Source organism: Grampus griseus (assembly GCF_964374135.1).
Source record: "Grampus griseus genome assembly, chromosome: 4".
Classification (NCBI taxonomy): Eukaryota; Metazoa; Chordata; class Mammalia; order Artiodactyla; family Delphinidae; genus Grampus; species Grampus griseus.
Window position 1 is genome coordinate 73,472,674 of NC_138997.1, and position 12,427 is coordinate 73,485,100.

The 12,427-nt window shown below is 40.0% G+C and overlaps 1 protein-coding gene across 2 annotated transcripts in view; it reads left to right on the forward strand.

Moving 5' to 3' along the window:
• The window catches only part of TEC (tec protein tyrosine kinase), a gene marked incomplete at its 5' end in the record, with an annotated part of 127,797 nt that overhangs the window by 87,745 nt on the left and 27,625 nt on the right, over positions 1-12,427 (forward strand). Inside the window, 5 exons of one of the 2 annotated variants that reach the window (XM_082653573.1) lie at positions 1,693-1,774; positions 2,435-2,563; positions 4,853-4,899; positions 6,082-6,257; positions 9,956-10,021. In XM_082653573.1, coding sequence (XP_082509699.1) covers positions 1,693-1,774; positions 2,435-2,563; positions 4,853-4,899; positions 6,082-6,257; positions 9,956-10,021 — 500 coding nt within the window. The remainder of the gene's footprint in view (positions 1-1,692; positions 1,775-2,434; positions 2,564-4,852; positions 4,900-6,081; positions 6,258-9,955; positions 10,022-12,427) is intronic. The other variant, XM_082653574.1, reaches the window with a different exon arrangement.

Here is a 12,427-nt window from a genome sequence, read left to right on the forward strand (position 1 = left end):
AGTCAAGACACAGTTATGTAAGTTTCTTGAGGCAGAGGGCTGGACATCGTATGACGTATTATTGGCAGTTTACGTATTCCAGATCTAAGTGGCATCACAGTGGGTCACGTGACCCCTTACAAGATCAGGAAGGAATGCTATCTTTTTTTTTTTTTTTTTTTTTTTTTGCGGTACGCGGTCCTCTCACTGTTGTGGCCTCTCGCATTGCGGAGCACAGGCTCCGGACGCACAGGTTCAGCAGCCATGGCTCACGGGCCCAGCCGCTCCGCGGCATGTGGGATCTTCCCGGACCGGGGCACGAACCCGTGTCCCCTGCATCGGCAGGCAGACTCTCAACCACTGCGCCACCAGGGATGCCCCAGGAATGCTATCTTTAAGGAGTTGTCTTGTTGCTGCTAGGAGAATGTTGCTCTTTAGGGTTGAGCAGGTATTTCTGCTGATGGGGGGGTTTGGTGATGCATAATAGAGTTATACAATGCACAGTGCGGGGAGAGAGGAGGCCAAAGGGCAGAGAAGAATTTTTTGTTTAAATTTCTCTTGTCTTGCCATAAAAATATGACTTTTATTCCACAGGATTATCTATTGAATATGGTCAGGAACAGCCAATTATTGATGAAAGAGCTATGTGTGTTCAATCCAGTGACATGGTAAAAGGAGGTTTCTAGCCAGATTTGTGTTTTGTTTTGTTTTTGTTTTTGGCCGCAAGCGGCTTGTGGGATCTTACAGGACCTTAGTTCCCTGGCCAGGGATCCAACCCAGCACCCCCAGCAGTGGAAGCATGGAGTCCTAACCACTGGACCACCAGGGAAGTCCCCAGATATTTTTTTAGTCAATTGGGGTGTTTCTGCCTTGTGACTGACCATCAAGGATAAAGTGATAGACCAAAGACAAAATTCTTGGATTGTTTTCCCATGCTTAATTTTATTCTGAATATTAAGAATAAGACAGTTTAATTGCTTACCTGGAGGTACCTCTGAAAGAGGTACTGTGGTTAAAAGTTTGGGCTCTGGAGCCAGAATCCTGGCTTTCTGGATGACCAGCCAAATGCTGATGGACAGGTAACTTAAGGGACACCATTTGCAGTGCATTCTATGTGAATACTGCCTCTGGGAGTGATCTAGAATTGGGGTGTCTTGCATAGACCTTAGTCTCCTCCTCTGTAAAATGGAAATACTGATACCTTGATGGTAGGATTAGTTGAGTTAATGTCTGTAAAGCACAAAGTATAGAGTTGGGGTGGTCAGTGCTTAATTAAGCTACCTACTGCAGTTATTTATAGTGGCAAAAGGAAGGTATAGGAGTGATGTTGAAACAGTAGTCCATTCATCTCAAATATTATTCAGAAAAATATTCGATTGGAGTAGTCCCTGTTACACCAAGTTTACTTAAGGAACTTTAGTTTATTAGATCGCAAGAAATAACAAGACTGGCAAGGCATCCTGGCCTCTGTATATATATTTTTTCTGTAGAAACACAGTCCTTTGTAAAATGTGTATCCCACTGGATGGAGACATGAAGAAATAGATGTGTTTTTGTAAGAAGGGAATCTAGGTTCTTTGGATCGGAAGTAATTGACTTTTGGTCAGTCATTTCAGAATCCTTTATTGATGCCTGTGGTGCCAAGGGCTCTGTGCTAGGCAAGATGCTGTGTCTAAGCTTTTCTCACCTGTTCCATCTTTTGTCTTATTTCAGGTTGTGCATGATGCCAACACACTTTACATTTTTGCACCCAGTGCACAAAGCAGGGACCGGTGGGTGAAGAAGTTAAAAGAAGGTAAAACTCATATAATGAAATATTAATCTGTACATAATTTCAGAATATAACATTGTTGTCACTAAGAAAGAGATACGGCTAGTGTATCTTGCATTTATAATCTTTTAATCTACAATAAGTGTTTCTCCAAGAACGTTCTCTGTTACTGTAAGTGACACATGTTGAAGTTAACTTCCTTTTTTATAATCTGGTTCCTTCTAGTGGCATATACATAGTTTTTAAGAAGAACATGCTTTCATTTAATGTGTAATACATTTGGAGGTGACTAAGCACTGGGCTTTTATGGTAACAGGATTTGGTATTTTCTAAGAAATTGCCTATGTAGTCAACATTTGATGCGGATGAATTGACTTGTATGTAAAGTATATTAATCAGTGATTTGACCTGCATAATCCTCATTGCTTTTTCTGCAGAACAAAATGGTGGTGGGCTGACTTTTGTGTTTATCCATCACGGTGTAGCAGAGGTCACTTCTGTTACCAAGGGTGCCTCACCCTTTCACCTTGTGAAAGAGAACTCTATGGATTTTCTGAATGCTGGATTATATGTTATGAAGGTTTCCTCATAATAAACGTAGTATTTGAGAAAGAATGATCAACCGGAAACATTCTGTTATCTCTGTACATTTCACTCATCATTTAATGTGTCTATGAATTACAGAAATACAGAACAACAATAATATTATGATTAAATATCATCCTAAATTTTGGGCAGACGGAAGTTATCAGTGTTGCAGACAAACTGAAAAACTAGCGCCTGGATGTGAAAGATATAATCTGTTTGAAAGTAGTAAGTATTAATTTTATTCTGTAGTTATATTGTGCTCAGGATGTACATACTGTTGGTATTATTGGGAGAAAGTGACATGATTTTGATTTTGATGTTGGTTAAATATGGCCTTCACACTTTCTAGCATGGTGTAAACATAGTGTAGGTGTATTTTTGTAAGAATACTTTTATTTAGTGAGCAGTAGGACCATCTCATGGAATCAGAAGGTCTGTTTTTGGGAGTTTTGTTTTTTTTTTTTTTTTTTTTTTGGCGGTATGCGGGCCTCTCAGTGTTGTGGCCTCTCCCGTTGCAGAGCACAGGCTCAGGATGCACAGGCTTAGTGGCCATGGCTCACGGGCCCAGCCGCTCCGTGGCATGCGGGATCTTCCCGGACCGGGGCACGAACCCGTGTCCCCTGCATCGGCAGGCGGACTCTCAACCACTGCGCCACCAGGGAAGCCCTGTTTTGGGAGTTTCTATCACAATATGAAAGCCTACTAAAAATGACTCTGTTAAAACTGTGAGCCTAATGTAGCACCATCAGCAGCTTTTCTCTTCTCTTTTTTTTAAGCTTTACTGAGATATAATTAACAAAATTGTAACATACTTAAATTTTACAGTGAGGTGACTGGATATACTTATCTATCCATTGGAAAGGGTTCCTCCCATTGAGTTAATAAACACATCCATCACCTTGCATGTTTACGTGTGTGTGTGTGTGTGTGTGTGTGTGTGTGTGTGAGAAAACATTTAAGTTCTACTCTCTTGGTAAACTTCAGTTATACACTACAGTGCTGTCAGCTATAGTCATCATGTTATACGTTAGATCCTCAGACCTTATTTATCTTTTTTTCTTGCTCTCTATATATTTTAATTGAGTTGTAATTAACATACCTTATTCATCTTATAACTGAAAGCTTGTACCCTTTTACTAGCATCTCTATTTCCTCCACCCCCCATCCCCTGGCAACCATTTTTCTACTCTCTATTTCTATGAGTTTGACTTTTTTTTTTTTTTTAAGCTTCCCCATGTAAGTGATACCATGTGGCATTTGTCCTTCTTGGTCTGGCTTATTTCACTTACCATAATGCCCTCCAACTTTATCCATGTTGTCACAAATGATAGGATTTCCTTCTCTTTCCAAGGCTGAATAATATTCCATTCTCTCTCTCTATATGCCACATTTTCTTTATCTAGTCATCTGTTGATGGGTGCTTAGGTTGTTTCTATATCTTGGCTGTCGTGAATAATGCTACTGTGAACATGAGAGTGCAGATATCTCTTTAAGGTATTGATTTTGTTTCTTTTGTGTATATACCCAGAAGTGGGATGGCTGGATCATATGGTAGTTGTATTTTTAATTTTGGGGGGAACCTCTATATTATTTTCCATAGTGGCTGCATCAGTTTACATTCCCACCAGCAGTGCACAAGCATCCCCTTTTCTCTACATCCTTACCAGCATTTGTTATCATGTGTGGTTTTTATAATTGCTATCCTAATATGTATAAGGTGGTATCTTATTGTGGTTTGACTTGCATTTCCCTAATGATTAGTTATGTCGAGCACCTTTTAAGGTACCTGTTGGCCATTTGTATGTCTTCTTTAAAAAAAAGTGTCTGGGGCTTCCCTGGTGGCGCAGTGGTTGAGAGTCCGCCTGCCGATGCAGGGGACATGGGTTCGTGCCCCGGTCCGGGAAGATCCCACATGCTGTGAAGCGGCTGGGCCCGTGAGCCATGACCGCTGAGCCTGCGCTTCCGGAGCCTGTGCTCCGCAACGGGAGAGGCCACAACAGTGAGAGGCCCGCATACCGCAAAAAAAAAAAATAATAACAATAAAAAAAATTTAAAAAGTGTCTGTTTAGGTCCTTTGTCCACTTTTAAATGAGTTATTATTATTATTTGTTTTAACTATTGAGTTGTGTGCATTCCTTGTATATTTTGGATGTTAACCCCTTCTCAGATATGTGGGATGAAAATATTTTCTCCCCTTCTGTTGGCTGCCTTTTCATTTTGTTGATGGTTTCCTTTGCTGAGCAGAAGCTTTTTGGTTCTGATGTAGTCCCATTTGTTTACAGTGAACAAGGCATGGCCCCAATCCCTGTGGCATTTACAGTCTGTTCAAGAAGGCAGAAATACAAACCGGCTTTAACAGCATTTAAAAAAATCTGTTCTAAAATAGTATTACAAGCAAAATGCACCAGAGTGAGAGAGTCTGAGTGGACTTCTTGTTAGGGGTTCATTTTTACTTAAAACTATCAATCACTGATAGATGGCATTTTGACCTGTTTTTGTCGTTGTCATTTTCAGGTATAAGAAAAGCACTACCTCGAGCACCAGCACCAGAAACAAAGAAGGTAAGCTGGTCTTTAACGTTCGGAAACATTTGCAGTTTATTAAGTATGTTTATGTTCATTCCTGTGATGCTGCTCCCTGCAAGGATCACATCGGAAATGGATAGACTATGGCTCACTTGATTTTTTTTTTTTTGGTGTCAAATAATGTCAATTTAATTGTATCAGATATTACCATCTGGCATTCTGCCTGTATTTTGGCTTCGAGAATTATACAAGAGGCATGGGACTTTAAAGGAATATTTCAGTCTTAAGACCACAGTATTATGACGAAGGAGTGACTGTGAATAGTGGAGTATGGTAGAAAACACATGCACTTTGGACTCCCGAGGAGCCTTGATCCAGCATGAATCTGATATGAGTGACTTTGGGTGGGATACTTCAGCCATTGCTTCCTCAGCTGTAAAATGGAAGTTATATACTCTACGTCATGGGATTAGGATTAAGAATAAATGAGAATGCAGGTGAACTTATTTACAAAACAGAAACAGACTCACAGATGTAGAAAACAAACGTATGGTTACCAGAGGGGGAGGGGGATAAATTAGGAGTTTGGGATGAGCAGCTACAAACTACTATATATAAAACAGATAAACAACAAGGTCCTACTGTATAGCACAGGGAACTATATTCAATATCCTGTGATACACCCTAATGAAAAACAATATGTAAAAGAATATATACTGAATCACTTGGCCGTACATGAGAAACTCACACATTGTAAATCAACTATACTTCAATTAAAAAGAAATGAGAAACCGTATGCTAGCTAGGTACTAAGAGTGTGCCTTGCACACAGCAGGCACAAAGCAGTGCAGATTCCTTTGAGTGGGAGGAGACCTGACAGAAGTAGTTCTGCTTTTCCCCCCTGCAGGCCGTTAAATGGTGGGTCTGCCTTTAGTCCTCCTGGTTTCTACTCACGTTACCCTTGCCTCTCCCTGGAAAGCTAGTCCTGACACTGAGCAGAAGCCGTTTGATGTTTAAAGACAGCTTTTGCTCTTGTCCTAAATTCCGAAGCCCATGAGAGGTCCAGTAGCATCAATATCATCGAACTCATGGTGCGGGTTCACCAGGTTATCTAAAGCAGACTTTATACTGTGGGGACGTGCGTATTGCTTGGTGTTTTACTGCACACCCAGTTTCAAACAGAAGACTAAACTTTTATATGTTACCTCCTTTTCTTAGCGAAGGCCTCCCCCACCAATTCCACCTGAAGAAGAAGGTAATAGTGAAGAAATAGTTGTAGCCATGTATGATTTCCAAGCGACAGAAGCACATGATCTCAGATTAGAGAGAGGCCAGGAGTATATCATATTGGAAAAGAATGATGTTCATTGGTGGAAAGCAAGAGATAAATATGGGTAGGTATTCCCTCTCTGTGGATGATACACAGTGGGTGGCTGGGAGTGAAATACTGAGTGAGAAGAGGATAACCTGTAACTGTCATGTAATGAGGCTAGTTCAGCGGCCATAAATGAAAATATATGTTATTACTTTGCAGTAACACAATGTATTCTTAGTAGTGACTCCATAAATATAAATGAATCAACCACTCCTTTCCAGAAATTAGAATCCATTACACGGGTCTCTTTCTCATCCATTATATGTCTAATTGGATTGTTTGCTCTTGGGGGAAATTACATTTTAGGTCCCTTCCCCCCGCACCCCACCCCCAAGGTAAAGTAATCTTAGATTTGTCTAAGAGAGAGAGAATGTGTGTGTGTGTGTGTGTGTGTGTGTGCGCGTGCGTGTGTGTGTGTGTGTGTCTTTCTGTCTATATGTATGTGCATATGCCTCTATGTCTAAAATACATACATTCAAGAAATTTAAAAACAAACATTATTTATACAAAATAATTTAGGATTTAAAGAGAATAGTCCTTTCAATCTTATTATTGGTAAATAATGGGTAAATGTGGATAAACGTAGGGGATGAGCCTTCGGCTTCATTAAGAAAGCTCTGCATCCTGAGCTTACCTCTGAAATATAATCCTGTTTATATTCTGAGTTCCTGTGGATAGGAAGAGGAGGACCTTTTTGTCCTGGTTAGAGCATGTCCTCCCTCCAAGTCTGCTTTCTCACCTCCTGTCCCACCCCCAGTTCTAGTTCTGTGTTCCTCAGGTCACTTCTGGAGAAGCAGTGGAAGCCTCTGGGTTGGGCAGGGTCCGTGTCTTCTGCTCACTTCTCAGCAGTAGTAGATCTCCTGAGTGCTGGTTTGCTGTGCATTATTACCTTTTTGGAAACCTTTTAATCCAAGTTTACAAGAAGGTCATCACTGATTTTTTTTGCCAAACACTGTAGAATATTGAGTTTTATTTTTTATTATAGACATTTTCAGATATCCAAAAAGTACATCATAGTATAATGGAGCCTCTTGTCACTTGACTTCAGAAATTACCAACATTTGGCCAGTCTTGATTTTAAAATCTTCCCAACTGTTTTTTCTCAAGTATTTAAAACTAAATTCAAATCATCATGTCATTTCACCCCTAAGTCTAACTGCTTAAGATTTTTTTAAACAACTGCTGTGTCATTATCATACTTAATAATAAGTTAAAAAACATCATCTGTAGGCTTTCCTGCAACATTTTCAGGACTAGAAGAAGAGTACAAATAAAAGCCCAGATATCATATGTTTAAATATTTAGAAGTTATAAGTCAAGCTAACAAACTGGTAAATAAGATATAACTTATCCTCCAGCTTGACAAACATACCTTCAAAATGACAAGGAAGGCAAGGTTTGGATTGGAGTTCCATGCCAGAATGTGTTAGTGCACAGAGAGCCAGCTCCCTGAGGTGTCTCCCTTCTCTCTTCCCTTCTGCCCTGGGCTCCATCTCACGTGTACCATGTAAATCTCCCAGCCGTACATCCAAACTCTGTCCACATGGTTTGCAAAAGCCACCCCCCAACTTGGTCACTCCTTGGACCTGGGCTGGAGTGGGTGCACACAATCAGCATCATTTGCTTTTCAAAGGATGAAACCCATTGGGAAGGCCCATGTAGGGCTTGGTAGTGGGCAGAGAATTCTGGGACCCTAGTTACACAGATGATGGTCCAGAGGAGGGCTGAGGGATCATGGGCTTTAGCATCCTCTCGAAAGTGTGAGGTCAGAGCAAGGGCCCTCTGGCCCAGGTCTAAGGATAGTACCAACTCTGTAATTCTGGTTTCCCTTGATTAGCTCTAATCTGTATTTTACAGTTTAATCAAGGTTAAAACAAGGTCCACACATTGCATTTTGGCTGATAGGTCTCACGTCTTTCTTTTATTCTGTAACAATCCCTAGCCTTTTTTTTCTCATTTTTGATTTATTGATAAAACCAGCTTATTTCTCTATGAAATGAGCCACAATCTAGATTAAGCTGTTTGCTTCCATATGGTGTCATTTAATATGCATCTCTGTCCTGTATATCTGGTTGTTCCGCTTCTGATGATGCCAGGATTACTCATTGGTTCAGGTGTCAACATTATTCCTCTATCACAAAGTTCTTTATCAGTGTTTCACCTAATGATTTTGGCATCCATTGATGATTATTGCTTAGATCCATTAGGGATAGCAAAATGGTGATTTTTCTAATTCTGTCATTCCATCTGCATTTATTAAATCTCTAAAGAAGAACGGCCTCATGAACCAGTTCATTTAGTTCATGCAGGAAAGGCAAGATACATTTTGGATTCTTATCTTTTACCAACTTTTCAGAAATAATGAGTTGATGACCAAGCTTCCTCTGTTGATAGCAATGGTAACCAATAATGTTTTGTGTTATTATAGATGCTTATATATTTGGTTTCAGTCTATTGCAGTCATTATTCTTTTTACTTGAATTGTCCCATCATGGGTCAGTGGTAGCTATTTTTGATTGGGGACGCTTTTAGTCTTTCTCAGCTACCCTGCTTTCTGAATAAAATAAAATAGCTCAGCTTCATCTTGTATTTTTCCTGGCCAAACCTGCAGTTTGCCATTTCCCCAAGGAGTTCTGGCTCCTTGTAGTAAGAAGCAATATTTAGAGACAACAGTTGGGGTGCTTGGATTCTAATGGCTCCTGGACTGGTGTTGCTTCTAGGTCTTTCTCAGTGCAACAGAGCTACATGTATGCACTGGTACGTGTGTGTGTGTGTGTGTGTGTGTGTGTGTGTGTTATGAGTTCTTACTAATAGTTCAAATTTAAGATTACGAGGTTTTTATTCAACTTAGAAATTTTATACATGTATCTCTTTTATGCTGAAATTCTTGGCTCTAACCAAGATTTTACCTGATATGATCGCTCCTTAAACTGTAATGTGCATAGGAGATAGGAGTCATCTGGGGTAAAATCATAGATTCCGTAGGCCCACATAGGCCTTCTCAGTTCAGATCTCTTGGGGTATGACCCAGGAATTTGCTTTTTTTTTGTTGTTTTTGGTTGTGCACCACGCGGCTTGCAGGATCTCAGTTCCCTGACCAGGGATCGAACCCGCACCCAGTGCATTGGAAGCACAGAGCCTTAACCACTGGATCGCCAGGGAAGTCCCAGAATTTGCCTTTTTAACAAGTGACCTGATGATACTGATGTAGATGTCAGGCATGACCCTCTGTGAAACAATGCACTACACAGACTGTTGAGGTATTGGAGTGATGGGTGTTTTTATCCAACACTTCAACTTTTCTGAAGTAGTGGTTTCGTTAAAACATCCCAAGAAATTGTGAATTCAAAAGAAGCATCATGGAATATTAGGAAGGGCTCTGAAACTAGTCACAAGTTCAGAATTCAACGTATGGCCCTGTTGCTGGCTAGCTTTGAGACCTGAGAAAGTCTCTCAACCTTTCTAAGCCTTAGTTTCCCCACCAAAAAGTGGGTACAATAATGCCTGCCTACCTCAGAATTTTTGTAAGGATCAAATGAGGAAGTCCTTTGTAAAGCATCAAATACTGTAGCTATATTTACTTACTGGGGGTCAGCTAGTCTTTCTTATAAGCTTTAGGCAGTTTTATACTTTATTCCGGAAAGGCAGTAATTTTTCTTTTAGTACTCTCTCAGTAAAATAATTTCAGTTTATCTAAAGTATTTTTCTTATTTCTAGGAGTGAAGGATATATCCCAAGTAATTACGTGACAGGAAAGAAATCAAACAACTTAGATCAGTATGAGTAAGTAAAAGATTATTTTGTGAATGTGGAGGACTAGAAAATGTTTTTATTTTCCTACTTATGTAAGACATTTTGGAGATTAATGGTTATCTTTCATTATCTTTAGAAGGATGCACTAACTTAACTCAGTTGTCTAGGATGGTAAATAGACGTTGTGAGAATTAGTTTCTATAATACACTTTACCTGAAGGTACTATGTGTGAATAGAATTACAGAAGTGAATATAATTGAATTGATTTTAAACGAATCATAGCTTTAGCTGACTTTGAAATACAGCTCATTGTTCATTCATTCAAGAAATCAAAATACAGTTTCCCCGAGTGGCCTTTAAAAAAACATTTGATTGTTTCTTTTTTCTAATTATAATAACAATATGTGATTATTGTTTTAAAATTCTTTGAAAATATGAAAAATGTTAGTAAGAGAAATTATTCAGAAATCAACTAAAGTTGACCTCTGTCAACATTCATATATTTCCTTTCAATCTTTAGAATCATGCTGTATATACTGTTTTACATCCTGTTTAATTCACTTAATAGTATGAGTGTGAGTATTTCCTCATGCCATTAAATGTACTTCGAAAACATTTTAATAATTGCATTATATTTCATTCAGTCGTGAATTCTTCAAATGTTTACTGAGACCTTAGTGTGTATCAGGCACTGTGTGAGGCCTTAAGGAGTACAACCAGACATACAGCACATGGATGTGCAATAATTTATATAATCATTTCCTTATTTGTGTGGCATTATGTTGTTTAGGCATCTTTACTATGTAAAAATACTGGGATACCTCTTCCTGCTTATTGTCTTAAACTAGATCTCTAAAAATCTACATACTGAGCTAAAAGCTAGTTATGAACGTCTTAAGACTCCTAATCATGCTGTCAGATTACTTTTCAGAGAAACAATGGGCTGCTGTTTATATGCTCACTAGCAGTGCATGGCCAGGTTTTAGTGAGAGGCTCATATATACCAAATATATATGAGCCTTTTGTGGTCATTCTGAGGTGGTATACTGATGCTTCATTCACTTGTTTAAAAACAACACTGTCAAAAAAAAAAACACAACACTGTCACCACCACCACCACCACCACCAAGCTGTTTCCTCTGTCCATGTTACTTCCTGTAATGTGAGTGTACCTTAAAAGTCTAGAAAAGGATTAACAGATTCAAAAGTCCTAGCACTCGGTGGTGTGACCCCTCAAAGTTGTTTTAGAAGTAGGTAAGGGTATGAAAAGCATGTAACTAAAAAAAAAAAAAAAAGTTGTTTTAGAAGTAGGTAAGGGTATGAAAAGCATGTAACTAAAAAAAAAAAAAAAAAGTTGTTTTAGAAGTAGGTAAGGGTATAAAAAGCATGTACCTAAAATAGTGGTTTTGTTCTTGAAGAAATTTTAGGAAAATAGAGTAAATCCTTAGAATTAGGGAAGATGCTAAAAGGTAAAAACTTGGACCTGATTTTAAAGGAATCTGACCGAGAAGTAACTGGTGATTTCAGGAGGGATGTGCTTGGAAACCAGATAATCCTTATCTAAATGGGAGGACTCCCCTTATGACTCATGGGATTACAAATAAGGGTTTTAGGAAGTTTATGATTCACTGCCATGCCATTTTTGGGTGCCTGACTCCACCTCGGCATGACCGAGTGAACTTGCCGTGGGAGTCCCCTCAGCCAGCTGCCCAGGGACTGGGGATTCCATGTGGCGAGGTGCCAGCCCTGACTGGATGAGAAAGGAAAAACCTGTTCTCGGTGCTGACAGTCACTCCTGCTGTCTTTCCACTCCACTGTTTGTGTTAGATTTTGCTAAAGCCCATCCTGTAACACGTCTTAAATGTCTCCAGGGTTAAAAAGCCTTTTGCCAGCTGCTGAATCAAGAGCCCTTCTGCTGTTTGTTTGTGGGCAGGAGGCGTCCGGGCAATAACTGTCCACTGGGCTGGGCTCAGGACTGGCAGCCTGCAGCTCCCAGGGCCATCAGTACCCTAGTTCCCACCCCCTCACCCAGATCCCGGCGGGGGGAAGACAGGACCATCAGAAGTGCTGCAGGAAAGAAACTGGGCTCGTTGTGGTCAGTAAGATGTTCTTGATGGAAGTATGCTAGAGGAGGAAGGTGACAGGAATGCAAGGACCCTTAGAACAGGAAAAGTCTAGGACAAGGCTTTGCGTGGGTGATCCAGGAGGCAAAGGCCAAAGTGAGAACCGGCAAAGATTATATAGCTCGTTGGTTGGTTGTTTTCAATTTTTTGTTAGTTTATACCTGTTGCCTCCATTTTCTAATTTACCCAACCCACCCTCTCCAAGAAGCTTGGCCAGGATCCATCCTTTCCAGAAGGTTGTCCCCAAAGCTGCTTTCCCCTCTATTCAGACAGCACTATGAAGTCCTGTCCCTCTGGAGTGTTTGAAGTGAC